General features: G+C 53.9%; 6 protein-coding genes and 2 non-coding genes across 8 annotated transcripts; 3 read left to right on the top strand and 5 right to left on the bottom strand.

The window, feature by feature from the left end:
* Positions 1-761: 761 nt before the first annotated feature.
* EI97DRAFT_497463 (F-box/WD repeat-containing protein pof1) lies at positions 762-2,748 on the bottom strand. Its single transcript, XM_033802510.1, has one exon. It carries the CDS (start codon positions 2,675-2,677, stop codon positions 1,142-1,144), a length of 1,536 nt encoding a protein of 511 aa, XP_033658217.1. The 5' UTR covers positions 2,678-2,748; the 3' UTR covers positions 762-1,141.
* Positions 2,749-2,989: 241 nt separating this feature from the next.
* EI97DRAFT_367992 (uncharacterized protein) lies at positions 2,990-6,371 on the top strand (the record flags this gene model as incomplete). Its single annotated transcript, XM_033795114.1, has 13 exons — positions 2,990-3,556; positions 3,607-3,925; positions 3,975-4,015; positions 4,062-4,211; positions 4,260-4,467; positions 4,519-4,704; positions 4,819-4,910; positions 4,959-4,998; positions 5,047-5,198; positions 5,244-5,299; positions 5,354-5,503; positions 5,554-5,734; positions 5,787-6,371. The coding sequence occupies 13 exons, from the start codon at positions 2,990-2,992 to the stop codon at positions 6,369-6,371; spliced, it is 2,727 nt and encodes a 908-aa protein (XP_033658216.1).
* A 327-nt stretch (positions 6,372-6,698) lies between these two features.
* Positions 6,699-6,797, bottom strand: EI97DRAFT_t2. The gene has a single exon. It is a non-coding gene; the product is annotated as a tRNA-Glu (tRNA).
* Positions 6,798-6,968: 171 nt separating this feature from the next.
* On the top strand, positions 6,969-8,717 carry EI97DRAFT_408850 (oxidoreductase 2-nitropropane dioxygenase). The gene is made up of 2 exons (XM_033796654.1): positions 6,969-7,371; positions 7,675-8,717. The coding sequence occupies exons 1-2, from the start codon at positions 7,248-7,250 to the stop codon at positions 8,658-8,660; spliced, it is 1,110 nt and encodes a 369-aa protein (XP_033658215.1). The 5' UTR covers positions 6,969-7,247; the 3' UTR covers positions 8,661-8,717.
* Positions 8,699-9,809, bottom strand: EI97DRAFT_388677 (ribosomal biogenesis regulatory protein). Its single transcript, XM_033796188.1, has 2 exons — positions 9,640-9,809; positions 8,699-9,586 (listed from the first exon to the last, which is right to left on the bottom strand). Exons 1-2 carry the CDS (start codon positions 9,738-9,740, stop codon positions 9,043-9,045), a joined length of 645 nt encoding a protein of 214 aa, XP_033658214.1. The 5' UTR covers positions 9,741-9,809; the 3' UTR covers positions 8,699-9,042.
* Positions 9,810-9,916: 107 nt separating this feature from the next.
* Positions 9,917-11,643, top strand: EI97DRAFT_428777 (uncharacterized protein). Its single transcript, XM_033797287.1, has 2 exons — positions 9,917-10,612; positions 10,669-11,643. The coding sequence occupies exons 1-2, from the start codon at positions 9,976-9,978 to the stop codon at positions 11,442-11,444; spliced, it is 1,413 nt and encodes a 470-aa protein (XP_033658213.1). The 5' UTR covers positions 9,917-9,975; the 3' UTR covers positions 11,445-11,643.
* A 198-nt stretch (positions 11,644-11,841) lies between these two features.
* Positions 11,842-11,920, bottom strand: EI97DRAFT_t1. The gene has a single exon. It is a non-coding gene; the product is annotated as a tRNA-Gln (tRNA).
* Positions 11,921-12,082: 162 nt separating this feature from the next.
* EI97DRAFT_408842 (cytochrome P450 14a-demethylase) lies at positions 12,083-14,123 on the bottom strand. The gene is made up of 3 exons (XM_033796653.1): positions 13,797-14,123; positions 13,547-13,744; positions 12,083-13,493 (listed from the first exon to the last, which is right to left on the bottom strand). The coding sequence occupies exons 1-3, from the start codon at positions 14,040-14,042 to the stop codon at positions 12,363-12,365; spliced, it is 1,575 nt and encodes a 524-aa protein (XP_033658212.1). The 5' UTR covers positions 14,043-14,123; the 3' UTR covers positions 12,083-12,362.
* Between the last annotated feature and the right edge of the window lie 182 nt (positions 14,124-14,305).

Raw genomic sequence — 14,305 nt, 5'->3', positions numbered from 1 at the left:
ACCGAATCCTCAGGTCCTTGGGGAACAATGGGGTTCCCGTGGCGAGATGAAGAATCTGGGAGCTAGAGCTGTTGATGGAAAGGCAGGCTTGTCAGCGCGATGGGCGCACACAAGGTCGGGCGCAGTGGAGATGTCGAGGGCGCGGAGGAAGAGCAGAAGGGACCATCAAAGAAGGGAGCGGCCAGGGGCGTCGGGCAGGACTTATTAGAGCGACTTGACGGTTGCGGGTCGGCGAGAATTTGGCAGGATGGGTTTGAGGCATTTTGTCTCGGATGCGAGCCTCGTGCTCTTGTGCCGCGCTGGACCGGGCGGACGGGTTGATCCGAGTGCAATTGGACGATGGAAAGCAAGGAAGATTGGCAAAAAAAGCTACATACCTGAAGCTAGGGAGCTGGGAGCTGCGAATCGAGGAGTGGAGAGATGGAGGAAGGGTGGATGGAAGAGGCAGGCCTGAGCGATGAGATGAGGGAGGGAAGAGCAAAAGAAGAAGTCGTGGGGTGGTTGGTCTACGGCCGAGGGAGCCGGGGCCTCTTTTTTGCGCACTCGCGCTTGGCCAATCTGGGATTAGCGGAATGGGCACCTGTGAAATGAGCCTGGAGGCCAACGACTGGTGGATGTGTTGATCAATGGAGGTCGGTGGGTCCCGTGATCCACAAGGGGGAGCAGCTTCAAATGTTTTCTCTTGGAGAAGGGATCGTCTAGCAATTCGCGAGGCAGCATGTACAAGTAGTCTACTACTATATGCATTATATATTCATTTACACCTGGATGGGTACCACACTGTAGCTGCGCAGTGGAAGCCCCCGCGTCGCACAAATCGGGTATTGTACCGATTGTTATTGTGGATTATTGTGTCATAGGCCCATGCATTATCAAAGACCTCGAAACAAGCTTTGATCTGGCCGTGCCAAGCTCACATGATCTTGGCAGCCTCGTTTGTGCTGTACTGTGCCTGTGCCTGCGCCGCTTTCGTCTTGTATCATTTTAGATACTAAGTAGTACTGCGGCCAGGACTCGGCACATAGTGGAAAAGGGCTCGCCATCCTACTCCGTACTGCCTTCAACCCCCACGATCCATGCTCTTTATCCATCGCCAGTACATGGTATATCCCAGGTACATCTTTCAAAATTGGACTCATCCTCAGTTCCTCCAGATCCTCACCTGCTTGTCCGCACCTCCACTGCCAACCCTCTCGCCATCCGGACTCCAGTCCAGCGCAAACACCTGGTCCTTGTGCCCAGGCAGATCCTCCTTCAGCTTGCCCGTCCGCAGGTCCCACACCTTGAGCGTCGTGTCCTTGCTACAACTCGCCAGCAGCCTGCTGTCTGCCGAGAAGCTTGCCATATACACCGGTCCAACGTGTGCCCGTAACGTGAACAGAAACTTGCCGTCCCTCGCTGACCACAGTTTGACATGGTTGTCCCACGCTGCAGATGCCAAAAGTGTACCGTCGGGTGAGAAGGTGACTTGGTTGATCTGTTTTTGGTGGCCCGTCATCCGCGTCACAGGCTTGGACGTTGACAGCGGCGTCCAGAGGTACAAAGTACAGTCTTCGGATGCCGTAGCCAGCCGCTCAACGATCTCGCCTGCGATTGTAGCGGCCTTGTTGAAACGCTGCTTGGCTTTCGCGAGCTTCTCTTCTTGGGTTGCGGGGACTTTGCGTGTATGGTCATGATATGCCGTGCGGAGCACAAAGTCGGTAGACAGGGCCAGGTGGTTTACCCAGTGTGCGTGGCCAGTCAGTGTGTGGACTAGAGACTGCGTCCCTGCATCCCAGACCTTGATCGTCTTATCGTGCGACGACGTGTAGATGCGTCCTGTCCCTCCCCACTTGACGCACGTAACGCTGCTCTTATGTCCTGTGAGTGCGAAGTCGATTCTCCCACCTATTGCATCCCATACTCGTACCGTTCCGTCTTTCGATGACGATGCGACCCGAGGTCTACCCTGCTCTTGCAAATGATATGGCTCCCACGCTAAACTCGTGATGAACTGTGTGTGCCCCTTCAATGGCCCATTGATCCCTTTTCCACTCTCGGGATCCCATATGCGCACTTCGTTATCGTATCCTCCAGACGCGAGCAGTGACCCATCAGGAGAATAGCTCACTGCCAGCACCCACCGCGTATGGCCCTTGAGAGTGTGCACCAGCGTCCCTGTATCGCAGTCCCATATCCGCACCGTCTTGTCCCCGCTACCGCTCGCCATGCGACTGGAGCTCACAGGTGAAAACTGCACCGCCAATATATTATCCCCGTGCCCCGATATCGCCGCAGCGCAGCGAGACACTGCCTTCACGCGGAAGACGGCTTGTGGCGCATACTGCAGCGTGATCTCGCTTTCTGCGCTGGCCTTCCCAGGCTTCACTAGCGCATTGTAAATATCTTCTCTATCACCCAGAGCCTCGTTGGCACCATCGGGAAAGAACCGATACGGTATCCGGTCGTCGGCTTGGTCTTTCAGCTCGTTGAGCAATATTTCGAGGTTCTTGGTTGACGCCTGGGATAGAGGGACTGTGAGGACAGGGAGATTGTCTGTAGAGCCCGTCGCCTGGTCTACGAAGCGGATACGGATCGTGCCATCGGGGATCGTGTTGTCGAGATCCTGCTGTTTACTGGTGAGTTCGGCTTGGGCGCGCTTTTGCCGTTTGGATGGAGGCGGGTATTGGGTCGCCATGCCGAAGGATGGCCGCAGGACAGTCTGAGCTGCGGCCAGGAGAAACGATTGTGCAGTGAGGTTGAACTGATCTATCCAAACAAGTTTGGATTGAGGTCCAAAATTTCGTTATCGATAGCGGTAGCGTGGGGAAGGACGCTAGCAAGGGTTGTGTTAGTGTGAAGCTTACATACTTATTTCATAGCTTATGGTTGTGGCTTCCTTCTGTCCACACTTCGCTCTCCCTCAGACTTCAAGTTTCGAGCTGAGGAAGAATTCTTGATCTCGACTAACCTCGTAGCTACTGACGCTGAACCGAACCTAGGCTTCACCATGGCTTACCGAGGCCAGCCATCAACCTCCTACAGCACGTCTGCATCGCTCTCCTACCCCTACTACACCTATGGTGAGTATAACACCACAACGACGTCACGTCCGAGGACGCGTAAGAGCACTGGCCGTCCAAGTATCGCACGTCCGAGAACCGGTGCTTCCACCATCGCCAGGATTGAAGCTCAGGAAGTCATCTGCGCTGTCACCGAGTCTCGTGGCATTTCTCCCACCGTAGGCTTAGCCTTCGTCAACCTCGACACTGGCGAAGCAATCCTCTGCCAAATCTGTGACAGTCAGACTTATGTGCGGACTGTACACAAGCTGAGAGTTCTGGGGCCCTCTGAGATCCTCATCGTCTCCACTGCCTCCAGCCCCAAGTCCAAACTGTTCTCTATCATCGAGGAGAATCTGGAGGTCATTGAAAGCAAGCTGACACTGCTCGACCGCCGGTACTGGGCGGAAACTACTGGCTATGAGTACATACAAGACCTTGCGTTTGCCGAAGATGTTGAGGCAATCAAGGTTTCTGTATCCGGGAATTATTACGCGGTTTGCTGCATCGCTGCCGTGAGTCGAGGTCCATAGACGACCAGGTAACGGTACTCATAATGGCACAGGTCATCAAGTACATCGAGCTCGGCCTGGGCAAGACGTTTCCATATCACTCTCTCAGAATGAAGTACGAACCCTCCGAAGGCTCCATGATGATTGACGTCTCGACCATCCATTCCCTCGAACTTGTACAGAATCTTCAGGATCCAAAGTCCAGAGATTGTCTATTTGGTCTCCTGAACGAAACCCTGACCCCAATGGGTTCTCGACTGCTTCGCAGCAATGTGGTTCAACCCCTCACTGACCCCGACACCCTCAATGGCCGGTACGATGCCTTGGAGGAGCTAACTACAAAAGAGGAGGTGTTCTTCGCCACTCGTGCTGGTCTGTTGTTGATCAGCTTGTGGTTATGAGCCAATCTAATACCAGCCAGCCCTGAAGAACTTCATCGATGCAGACAGGATCCTTACGGCCGTAAGAGCGCCAGAACACCTATGTTGACCGATACTGATCATTGCAGCTGATCGTTATCCCCACGAAACCCACCATACATACCACTGAACAGAGCATCAACCAGGTCATCATGCTAAAACATTTTGTCAATTCCGTCAGTCCAGTGTACGAAGCACTGACAGGCGCAAGAAGCGACATGCTCAGCAACATTCGCGAGGTTCGCGGAGACGTATTTGAGTCACTCATCCGCTAACATCACACATAGCTTTGCGCGCCCATCAATGTCCGACCCGTACAGGAATTGATTGATAGCGTAATCAATGAGGACACTACATTCGCCAAACAGCCGCTTGAGTTGCGGAATCAGCGCACCTATGCAGTCAAGTCCGGTGTTAACGGCCTGCTCGATGTCGCCCGGACAACGTATAAGGAGGCAATGGAGGATGCTTATCAGCATTCCAACGAACTTAGCCGTGCGTTCTCTGTTGGGCCCATCGTGGAGGCTGTTGCTGATTGTTCCATAGAAGAATATGATTTGCAACTCGAGCTCAAATATGAGACTGCTCGGCAGTTCTACATTCGCATCGCAATGGCTGATCTAGGGGATAGGCCGTTGCCTCCTGTCTTCGTCAATGTCTTCCGGAAGAGGAACACGATTGAGTGCCAGACCTTGGAGCTGATGAAGCGTAACCAGAAAGTGAGCATGACCTGTGCCACGCCGGTTGGCGGTTCTGACATAAGGCAGGTAACAATCTCGCACCATGAAGTGGTTCTCATGAGTAGGATATTTGACTAGTTGGTGAGCTGTCTACTGATAGCGATAGGTGACGAGGCGGTTCAGGGGCTCATTGAGGAAGTCCGCGGATATATGTCGCAGCTCTTCAAAATTTGCGAGGCCATCGCCATGCTGGACATGGTCAGTGGCCGAGCACATTGTAGGACCTGCTGCTGCTAATTCGTATAGATCGCCGCATTTGCGCACCTTGTGACCCTTCATGACTACGGTAAGGTCCGAAGAATCGAGAGCCCAATCCTTCATAACCAAGGTGCAGTCAGACCGCACATCACCGACACCCTTGCAATCAGGGCTGGACGACACCCCATTCGTGAGAAGATCATGCAGCACAAGTATGTCCCGAACGATGTATATGCCACGCAGCAAACCCGGTTTCAGATCATCACGGGCTGCAACATGAGCGGTAATGTCCGCGAACTATCCGATTTCATTATCTGACTTGTCGCAGGCAAGAGCACTTATATTCGCTCGGTCGCTCTCATGTGTATCATGGCACAAATAGGCAGTTTGTAGGAGAGAAAGCTTTGGTAACGTAGTGTTACAAGTCTTCTAACGGGCTGCAGCGTTCCTGCTACGTATGCCTCGTTTCCTATATTTCATCAACTGTTCGCCAGGTTGGGTATGGACGATAATATTGATACGAATGTATCGACGTTCGCGGCTGAGATGAGGGATATTGCATTCATTCTCCGCAACATCGACAGGCGCAGCTTGTAAGCATTGTGCAGGGTGGTCAAAAATCACACATGCTGACATGTTGTAGGGCGATCGTTGATGAGCTGGGAAGAGGCACCAGCACTAGGGACGGTCTAGCCATTGCACTAGCCATTGCGGAGGCACTCGTCCAGAGCAGGGCTCTTGTATGGTTTGCAACTCACTTCAGGGATATTGCCAGGATCCTCGCGGAGCGCAACGGCGTTGTTAGTCTGCATCTTGCTGTTGAAGTACGTTCTCTCCTGGTCGCGAAGTTTGTTCCATGGCTAAGCAGGAACTCAGATCAGCAACAACGACACCATGACCATGCTCTACAAAGTCAAAGAGGGTGCAGTGAACGAAACACACTATGGTCTCACACTCGCCCGTATCGTCCCCTTCCCCCCAGGTCTCATCGAACGGGCAACGGATGTTGCCCGAACATTGGAGCAACACATGCAGCAACGCAAGAAGACGTCTACAGCGGTCATCAAGGAGCGGCGTCGCAAATTAATTCTCAATCTCAAGGAGCATCTCGTCCAGGCACACAGCGGTGTCATGGATGGTGAAGTTCTCGCCGCCTGGCTGAGGGAGCTGCAGAAAGAGTTCGTCACTCGCATGACGGCTATTGATGAGAAGGCTGCCCGCGCTGACGGGAGTGATGATGCTGGAGAGGATGTTGAAGAGATGGAGGGTGTCCAGATAGGCGAGGAGGATGCGGGGGCTTCTTCTACGCAGAGTGTGACCGAGATTGGGGTGGATGAACACCGTGCGGCGAGATCTGCTGAAATGCGGCAGCCTTCAATCATCACGGTCGACTCTCACATCACGTCTTCCGACTTGGAGTGTACTTCCCCGGTACGTGCCGTGTCGGAGAATGAGCGGTGATCGCCGTCCTTCCCAGTCAAGTCGGAAATGCAAAGCATCCCCACGACGACCCTGAAGGGGAAAGCGAAGGGAGACTACTACACCGCGCGTTTGTATCCGCAGTCACTTGACGATACATTTTCAGTGTTTTCCCTGCGCAAGGACATGCTGTCGAGCTAGAAAATGAACCCAGATGATTGTTCTGAAACTAAAAAGAACGGAGCATAACGAGATAATTTTGCCTCGTCGCACCCAATTTTTCTCACATGATATTTAACGAGGAAGGATGAAGTGACTAATGGCAACAGTGAATTGAAAGCAGAAAAAAAAACAAGAAAAAGGAGAGAGTTCCGTTACCGGGAGTCGAACCCGGCTCTCGTCGGTAGCTGACATTCACCCATTGAGGCTCATGAAAGCGACGGATGCTAGCCGATACACCATAACGGATTGGCTTGTGTTGTGATTTGCATTTGATAATTCATTATTTATATATAAATAAATGGACAAATATCTTGTTTCAAGCCCCACTTCGGTCCATGACCAGGCCGAGGTGATTTATGTGGCTGACCGATATATAGTCAATGGCACTTGAATGGTCGTGTCTCTCGCTCTTTCCATCTGACCGCAGGTCAAGCGTGGTTATGATTAATAACAGCGGACAGTTTACCAAGGCATACCTGGTACTTGACGTACAAACAGGGTTACTCAAGAGCTGCACTCGTCCCTTCTCCTCTGAACTGGCCATTTTCCGTACCTAGGTAGGGTGGTCTATCGCGAAGAGTCCGCATACCTCCAGAATTGATTTTAACTCCGACTCAACTCTCTGTAACCTCAAAGCCCGCGAGTCAACACCCACCTAGGGACCATAGCAGCTGTTGGCAAGTCAAGGTGCCCATCATGCACTCAGCACAGGTTCAAAGAATCCAAAAGGATTATCCATGGGTGCAGACGCCGTTGGTGGTGCAGGCACCACTGAGATTGATTACGTTTGCAGAGATTGCGGTGGAGGTGTCGAAGGCCGGTATGTTGACTTTTCATCAATGCGGTGTTGCGTGACTTGATTGTGACATTGGGGAGAAGGTTTTGAAGGTGTACAATCATTTTCATTTTCTCCGTCTCTCTTGTGAATACCTTCTTTTATTTCTACTTCAAGTTGACGTCAAGCCATGGGTTATAGAGGAATAGTACATGACAATGGCGGTCTCGTTTCAATCCTATTCCACATACGTCCATCATCCAGGGCAACAAGCACGTCCTGTCAAATCATCACCTCCGCCCAGTTAAAGCACTCCCTTTTCTATTATACCCTTCTGACAATACCCAGGAGGCATCGGCTTCGTCGCCGCCGGGACCGACCCGTCTCACCTCGACAGTGACCTCCAAACGGCTTCGTCTCTCGTCTCCACGCACACCCCACCCGTTCCTACGGCTTCCTCCCCAGCAGGCCCTCTCCTCCCCCTCGGCGTCGGCTTCATAGTCTGGGGCTGCTCTCTCTCCGTCTCGCTGGCTGCTATCCAGAAACATCGCCCTGCAGCAGCATGGCTCTTCGCTCCCTCTTCAGCGGCGCAGCTCAGAGAATGGAGCCAGGAGATTCGCCGAGTTTCACCTCAGACGAAGATCTGGGTTCAGGTCGGGAGTGTCGCCGATGCAATGGCGTTCCTTGAGGCAGCGGAGCCGGATGTCCTCGTTCTGCAGGGGACAGATGCTGGTGGTCACGGGCTTGTTCGAGGCGCAAGTGTCATCTCGCTCGTTCCTGAGGTTGTGGATGCGGTGGATTCGTACTTCAACGACCGTCCTGCAGCTGATCAGCAGTTTGGGAAACCGCTCATCGTCGCCGCCGGCGGTATCACAGAGTCCCGCAGCGCTGCCGCTGCCCTCGTGCTCGGCGCCCAAGGCATCGCCATGGGAACGCGGTTCCTCGCCAGCCACGAAGTACACATCGCGCGCGGATACCAGGAGGACGTGCTCCGCGCGACGGATGGCGGACAGTCCACCGGGCGCACCAAACTCTACGACGCGCTCCGTGGGACTGTGTGGATGGATACGTATAACGGGCGTGGCATTCTGAACAAGACGTTTACCGATGCGGAGAGCGGAATGGATGAGCAGGAGAATAAGAGGTTGTACGAGGAGAGTTTGAAGAAGGGGGATATGGGCTGGGGCCCGGAGGGTAGGTTGACGGCATATGCGGGGAGTGGGGTGGGTTTGGTGAAGGAGGTCAAGGGGGCGGGGGAGATTGTGGAGGAGATTCGAAGAGGAGTTGCAAAGGTCTTGGGAGGGGTGGGTGGAAGGGAACGAGGAGGGACGTAATTTGTAGGTGATGCATACCTAGGTAATTGTGGAGTAGTGAAATTATGAAACGAGAGTAGTGTAACGGATGCAATGTTTGGTCATGTACATCTACCCGACGGAGATTCGACGTCAAATAATTCGGCCACGCATCAAGTCCCAAAGCAAGGATTGAACCCTCACACTCGTAAAGATTTCCCTAAGATGACCCTTGAAGAACGCCATATAAATGCTACTCTTTTCCCAATCCTTCCTGGTCGCCTGAACGCCTCATGGACGGGGTAGATAAAGGGTCCTGTACGATGCTCTTAGTCCTGATCCCAAACATGCAGCAGACCTGCATCACCCGCGGAGAGGACTTCATGAGCTGTCATAACCGGCCATACAACTTCCAATCCAAGCCTCACACTTTCTTCCTTGCATTCCTCTCATTCGCCCTTTGTCTCCTCTCATTCCTCCTCACTCTCTCCTTCCTCGCCGCCCTGCTATCCCTCCTCGCATCCCCAGCCTCTCCCGTCTCCCTCTCCTTCTTCTCATCCACCTCAACCAACCAGTCATTCTCCCCCTCCTTATTCTTCCCCTTATATCCCCATTTGGGCACCCATTCCCCACTCGCCTCGTCATACACCATCTTCCCCTCCTTCTTCTTATCCTTGATGCCCTTCTTCTTAGCAAAGAGCTCCCATTTCGTCGGTGGCTTTTCAGTGGGGATGGGTTTCTCGCGGGGAAGGGCGGTGATGGGTTCCGGGAGGACGAGATGCACGCCTTCAGAGGTGGATTTTGCTTCGCATGTTGTGAGCAGCTGGTTTATCAGCGCTTGCGCGGCATCCCGCGCGATTGCCGTGAGGGCTGCTTCGTCGGGGGAGCGGGGGAGTGGGTTGGGGTCGAAGGCGCAGAGGTTGCCCAGGTCGAAGGTGTAGGGCGTGGGCTTGTTGACCGTCACGGGTCTGTAGGAAGATGTTAGCTTTGAGGACGTGCGGAGGGAGAAGGGAAAATGTACAGTCTGCTTGTGGCCGTAGAGTCTGCGACCGAAGGCGAAACGACGTCCATGGCACCTTCGTCGATTCGATCTGCGAGTTGTGTTGCCGTGGTCTCGGCCATGTGCAGCTGCTATTAGTACGCCTGCGCCTCTGTAAATATGCGTACGTATGTCTGTATCGAGGATTCTGTTGGAACGTCGAGGCTCTGGTAGCCGTGGGATATTTTTTTGGGTTCCGCGCTAGTCCTCTTTCGGGTGCTGCTTTGCGGACATCGAGAATTCAACTTCAACAACTACGCTTCACTCTGCGACAGAGGACAGCCGCCATCGACAACGCAGGCGTCCGCCCCGCCAACCATGCCTCCCCCTTCGTCCTGCATCCGCGGTCTTACGAGATTACGCGCCGCTCAGCCCTCAATTGCGTGTCGAAGAACCGGCGACGCAAGCATCCAGACCGCATCCTTTTCCACGTCTTCGGCGCACTATGCCATTGTAGCGAAGAAGAAGACCATCTCCACGCCGCCGCCGAAGCGCGGCACCAAAACCCTCAATGTCAAGAAAGGACGCAAGACTGGGCCTGTGGACACGGGAAAGCCGCCCGCGGTGGGTGAGCGCAAGGCCATGCGGAAGCGTGTCGTGCTGAGCAATAACAATGCGCTCGAAGTGCCCAGCCTGGTGGATTTGAGCGAGGAAAATGTTTTGGATACGAAGAATCAGGGTCTCGTGAGGGGCATCCCTGAGGAGGCCGTCGACGCGTTAAGGGCCGTGGAGGCGTTCAAGCCGAGGCAGGGATGGAGTCTGTTTAGGCGACCTGCTGTTTTGTATAGAAGGGAAACGACTGAATTGGCGCAGTTGGCAAAAGGGGTCGAAGAGGGGAAGAAGACGGAGAGGCGGATCGTGACGGGGAGTCGGATGAGTGGAAAGAGCACGCTGGTGCTTCAAGGACTGCTGATGGCGCATCTGAGGGGCTGGGCCATCATTAACTTCCCGGAAGGTATGTACCGTCTGCCCGATTGCTGCTGCTGTTCGCTAACTCTCTCATCTCTACAGCCCAAGATCTCGTGAACGCGCATACCGAATACGGACCCCTACCGGGCTCTTCGCCTACCCAATACACCCAAGACACCTACACCGCGAACCTCCTCTCCCAGTTCCTCAAAGCCAACAAACACCTCATCTCCCTCCCCATGACCACCTCTCCCACGCTTCCCCAACCCCTCCCCCCGAGAGCCACCCTCAGGCACCTCCTCGAGATCGGCATCACCACCCCCGAATCTTCCTGGCCCGTCTTCACCTCCCTCTGGGCTGAACTGACGCAGCCGGGCCGACCACCCATTATGCTCGCGCTCGACGGCCTGAGCCACATAATGCGCAACTCGGAGTACCTCTCCGCGGACGTCAAGCCCATCCACGCCCACGACTTGACCCTTGTGCGGCACTTCGTCGATCATCTCTCCGGCAAGAAGACACTCCCCAACGGCGGCATGGTCCTAGCGGCCACATCCTCGTCCAACTCGCCCGCCAATCCCGCCCTCGAATTCAGCATCCAGTGCGCCGAGGCGCGCAAGATGGGCGCCAAGGAGACGCCCATGTGGAACCCGTACAAGGTCGTCGACATGCGCGCCATGGAGGCTCTGAAGAATGTGGATACGTTGCATCTGAGTGGGTTGACCAAGGAGGAGGCGAGGTCGATTATGGAGTATTATGCGGAAAGCGGGATGCTGAGGGCGAAGGTGGATGAGGGCTTCGTCGGGGAGAGGTGGAGTCTTGCCGGGATGGGAAATATCGGGGAGTTAGAGCGAACGAGTGTGAGGATGAGGGTGTAGATGTGGACCGGATTTAGAGGGGATGGAGATGATGAGGATGGAATTGTAGGATATGCGTGGTTATTCAATTTTGATAATTGGGCATAGATGGTGGACGCAGGGTTGGACGTCCACAGTGTCATGCTGCTTTTGAGTGTATCATACATGTATCCATGCATTGAAGAACGCAATAGATAGATAAGCCAGCGCAGTGAGCGAATATTCCATCTTCAAGCCTCATTCCCGTCTCATGGCCGTTGTAACTTTGTGGCTCTCTGCCCACACGCACTGACCGCAAGTTCTTCTCTCCCTCGCGACCTATGAATGATTGTTATACATAAATAAAGAAGCGATCTGAAGTATAAAAGGGACAAGAAAAGAGGAAGAGCGGGAGCCAGAGCAAAAGAAGCAGAAAAAAAGGTCCTACCCGGAATCGAACCGGGGTTCCCGGAATCTTCTCTCAGAATCCGATGTGATGACCGCTACACTATAGAACCTATAATTATTTGGTGTAATTTTCTCTAGTTAAATTTATACGCTATAGCTTTAAAGTTACATACCAAAAAGTCGTGGCTGAACATGTGGAGGCAAAGATGGGAGTAGCGGGGCAGGCACGAGACGTGGGTTGCGACTTCCAAGGTACAATAGGTATATGAAGTAGACTGAAATTGATTTTCTTTATCGTCGCACCCTTTGCAATCTTCTCCAAGACCGTCACTGCCTCACAAAACCGAATAGAGCCCGCCGTTACGCAGATTTCGTGGTTCCTTTTCCTCTCCGTTCACTATTACGTATCAAGCATTACATAGACCTTATACAGCGGCCTGCCCTAATATATACAAGTCTAAAGGGGAACGTCGGTACGAAATTAAGACGCTCAAGCCCATGTCTGTCGCATCACAATCTACGAGTCCACGCAAGAATTACCTCTTCTAGCCCTTAATTCTCTTTGTTCCTCCTCTCCCACTCCACAAACGCCGGAGCCAATGGTCGACTGAACAAGCTCGAATAATCCGTACCCACCACGCCCTCCTCTCCTCCAATATTCCTTAGCCTAAACTCCCTCACGAAAGCCACCAAAATGGTCTGCAGCTGCGTATAAGCGAATTGCTCTCCAATACACCTATGCCTTCCCGCTCCGAAGGGCAGATAAGGGGAGTTGGTGCCTTTGGAGACTACACCCCATCCGTAATCGATCTTTTCGTCGTCCTCAGCGGCCTCGAAATTCAGGGAGCCGGCGTCCCAACGATGCGGGTCCCAGACGGATGGGTTGGCGAAGTGCTCGGGCATTTGGGCGGAGACGCCGGGCGAGGACATGAGGGTGTGTGAGGGAGGAATGACGTAGTTCGTTCCGTCGACGACGAGCGGCTGCTTGACTTTTCGCATGATGGAGTGGATGGGAGCGTGGAGACGGAGAGTCTCGCGAACAACGTGGGCGTGGAGGGGAAGTTTTTGAAGGTCGTCGTACGTCAGCGGGGGCAGGTCCTCGCCCAGAACGGATTTCTGTTCTTCGAGGAGTTCTTCAATTATGTGGGGTTTGCTGGCGAGCCGGAGGAGGATCCAGGCGATGGTTGACGAGGACGAGTGCTGTCCCGCCATGAGGAGTGCGATCATGATGCCGGCGATTTCGTGATTTGGGACGGGAGTGCCATCCTTGTATTTGCAGTCCATCAGATGCCAGATCATATCGTGCGATTCCTTCTTGACCTGTCCAGAGCGGCGCTTCTCTACAATTGATGAGTACAGCTTAATCATAGCCTCCCGAGCATTATCGCGTGCGCGGTTGTGCGGAAGGGGCGCCCAGGATAACATGAAGTTGATTGGGGAGAAGCCCATATCGAGATCGTGGTACAGCTCCGCAAAGGACGAATCGAACATGTTGCGCACCTCCTCGCCCTGCAGCGAGCGCGAAGCCGTGTAGATGGTGAGCTCCGCCATGACTTTCGGTACATTGAACGTTCCCTTCTGGCCCTTGAACGCCTGGTGGGACTTTACGAAGTTCTCGACTTCGGCGGTAATGAGGGTGACATAGGAGCGGAGCGCCTCGTTGGTGAGACCGAACTTGACAAACTGACACGGAAGTTAACATGGCGGCAAAAACACGGAGGGGGGATACTGCGCACCTTCTTCTGCTCCATAAGCTTCGAATTCGGACAATCGTACACGACATCCTTCCCAAACACGGGCGTACACAACGGACTATAGATCTCCTCGGCATTCACGTCCTTCAGCTTCCCATTCAGGATGAAGTTATTCCCTTTCGTATCCAGGCAGACGGTCATTTTGCGTCCCAGAAGCACAAACGTGAAGACATCGCCATACTGTCGGTTATTAGCATTCGGACTGTCTTGTCCGGGAACGTGCCATGCACACCTTTGCCTTATTCGCAAAAAAGAACTTGTACGGATCCATGCCATAGGTAATCGTGCTCCCGATGACGGGAAACCAGTGGAACACGACGGGCGGCGCGTGCGGGTCCTTCCACAGCAACTGCTGCAGCACATTGAGCACGACGGCGAGGGCGAGAAAGGAGGCAAAGCCGGCGGCGATCAGCGTCGGCCAGGAGGCATGCGAAGTGAATTGGGCGAGGGGGCCCGCGATATCGGATATCATTCCCATGGTTCCGCGATTGTGTGGAAGGAAAAGGAAAGGGGAGGGGGAGAAGAACAGGAAAAGTGGTGGTGGTGGGAGAGGCTCAGGCTCCTGAGGGAAACCGCCCTGATGTCTTCGCCATGATTTAATAAAATCGAGGGGCACGGGCCAGCCAGGGAAGTGCCCCTTCTTGGCGTTAAGGGCGCCAGGTCCCCCGGCAGCTGCCGCCACTGAGACTCGGACTTCGGGACTCGGGCCTGGCCGTTCCGTGAAAGGGAACCATCGAACCA

The sequence above is a fragment of the Westerdykella ornata genome (assembly GCF_010094085.1).
Source record: "Westerdykella ornata strain CBS 379.55 unplaced genomic scaffold EI97scaffold_1, whole genome shotgun sequence".
In the NCBI taxonomy this organism is placed as follows: domain Eukaryota; kingdom Fungi; phylum Ascomycota; class Dothideomycetes; order Pleosporales; family Sporormiaceae; genus Westerdykella; species Westerdykella ornata.
This window is presented reverse-complemented; position numbering and strand designations above follow the sequence as displayed.

Excerpts from the sequence above, each read along its gene's own strand:
- EI97DRAFT_497463 (XM_033802510.1), bottom strand. The coding sequence starts at position 2,677 with ATGGCGACCCAATACCCGCCTCCATCCAAACGGCAAAAGCGCGCCCAA.
- EI97DRAFT_408850 (XM_033796654.1), top strand. The coding sequence starts at position 7,248 with ATGCACTCAGCACAGGTTCAAAGAATCCAAAAGGATTATCCATGGGTG. Across the intron at positions 7,372-7,674 it reads GGTGGAGGTGTCGAAGGCCG|GAGGCATCGGCTTCGTCGCC; the intron begins GTATGTTGACTT and ends GACAATACCCAG.
- EI97DRAFT_388677 (XM_033796188.1), bottom strand. The coding sequence starts at position 9,740 with ATGGCCGAGACCACGGCAACACAACTCGCAGATCGAATCGACGAAGGT. Across the intron at positions 9,587-9,639 it reads TCTACGGCCACAAGCAGACT|ACCCGTGACGGTCAACAAGC; the intron begins GTACATTTTCCC and ends ATCTTCCTACAG.
- EI97DRAFT_428777 (XM_033797287.1), top strand. The coding sequence starts at position 9,976 with ATGCCTCCCCCTTCGTCCTGCATCCGCGGTCTTACGAGATTACGCGCC. Across the intron at positions 10,613-10,668 it reads CATCATTAACTTCCCGGAAG|CCCAAGATCTCGTGAACGCG; the intron begins GTATGTACCGTC and ends TCATCTCTACAG.
- EI97DRAFT_408842 (XM_033796653.1), bottom strand. The coding sequence starts at position 14,042 with ATGGGAATGATATCCGATATCGCGGGCCCCCTCGCCCAATTCACTTCG. Across the intron at positions 13,745-13,796 it reads TTTTTGCGAATAAGGCAAAG|TATGGCGATGTCTTCACGTT; the intron begins GTGTGCATGGCA and ends AATAACCGACAG. Across the intron at positions 13,494-13,546 it reads AGCTTATGGAGCAGAAGAAG|TTTGTCAAGTTCGGTCTCAC; the intron begins GTGCGCAGTATC and ends CTTCCGTGTCAG.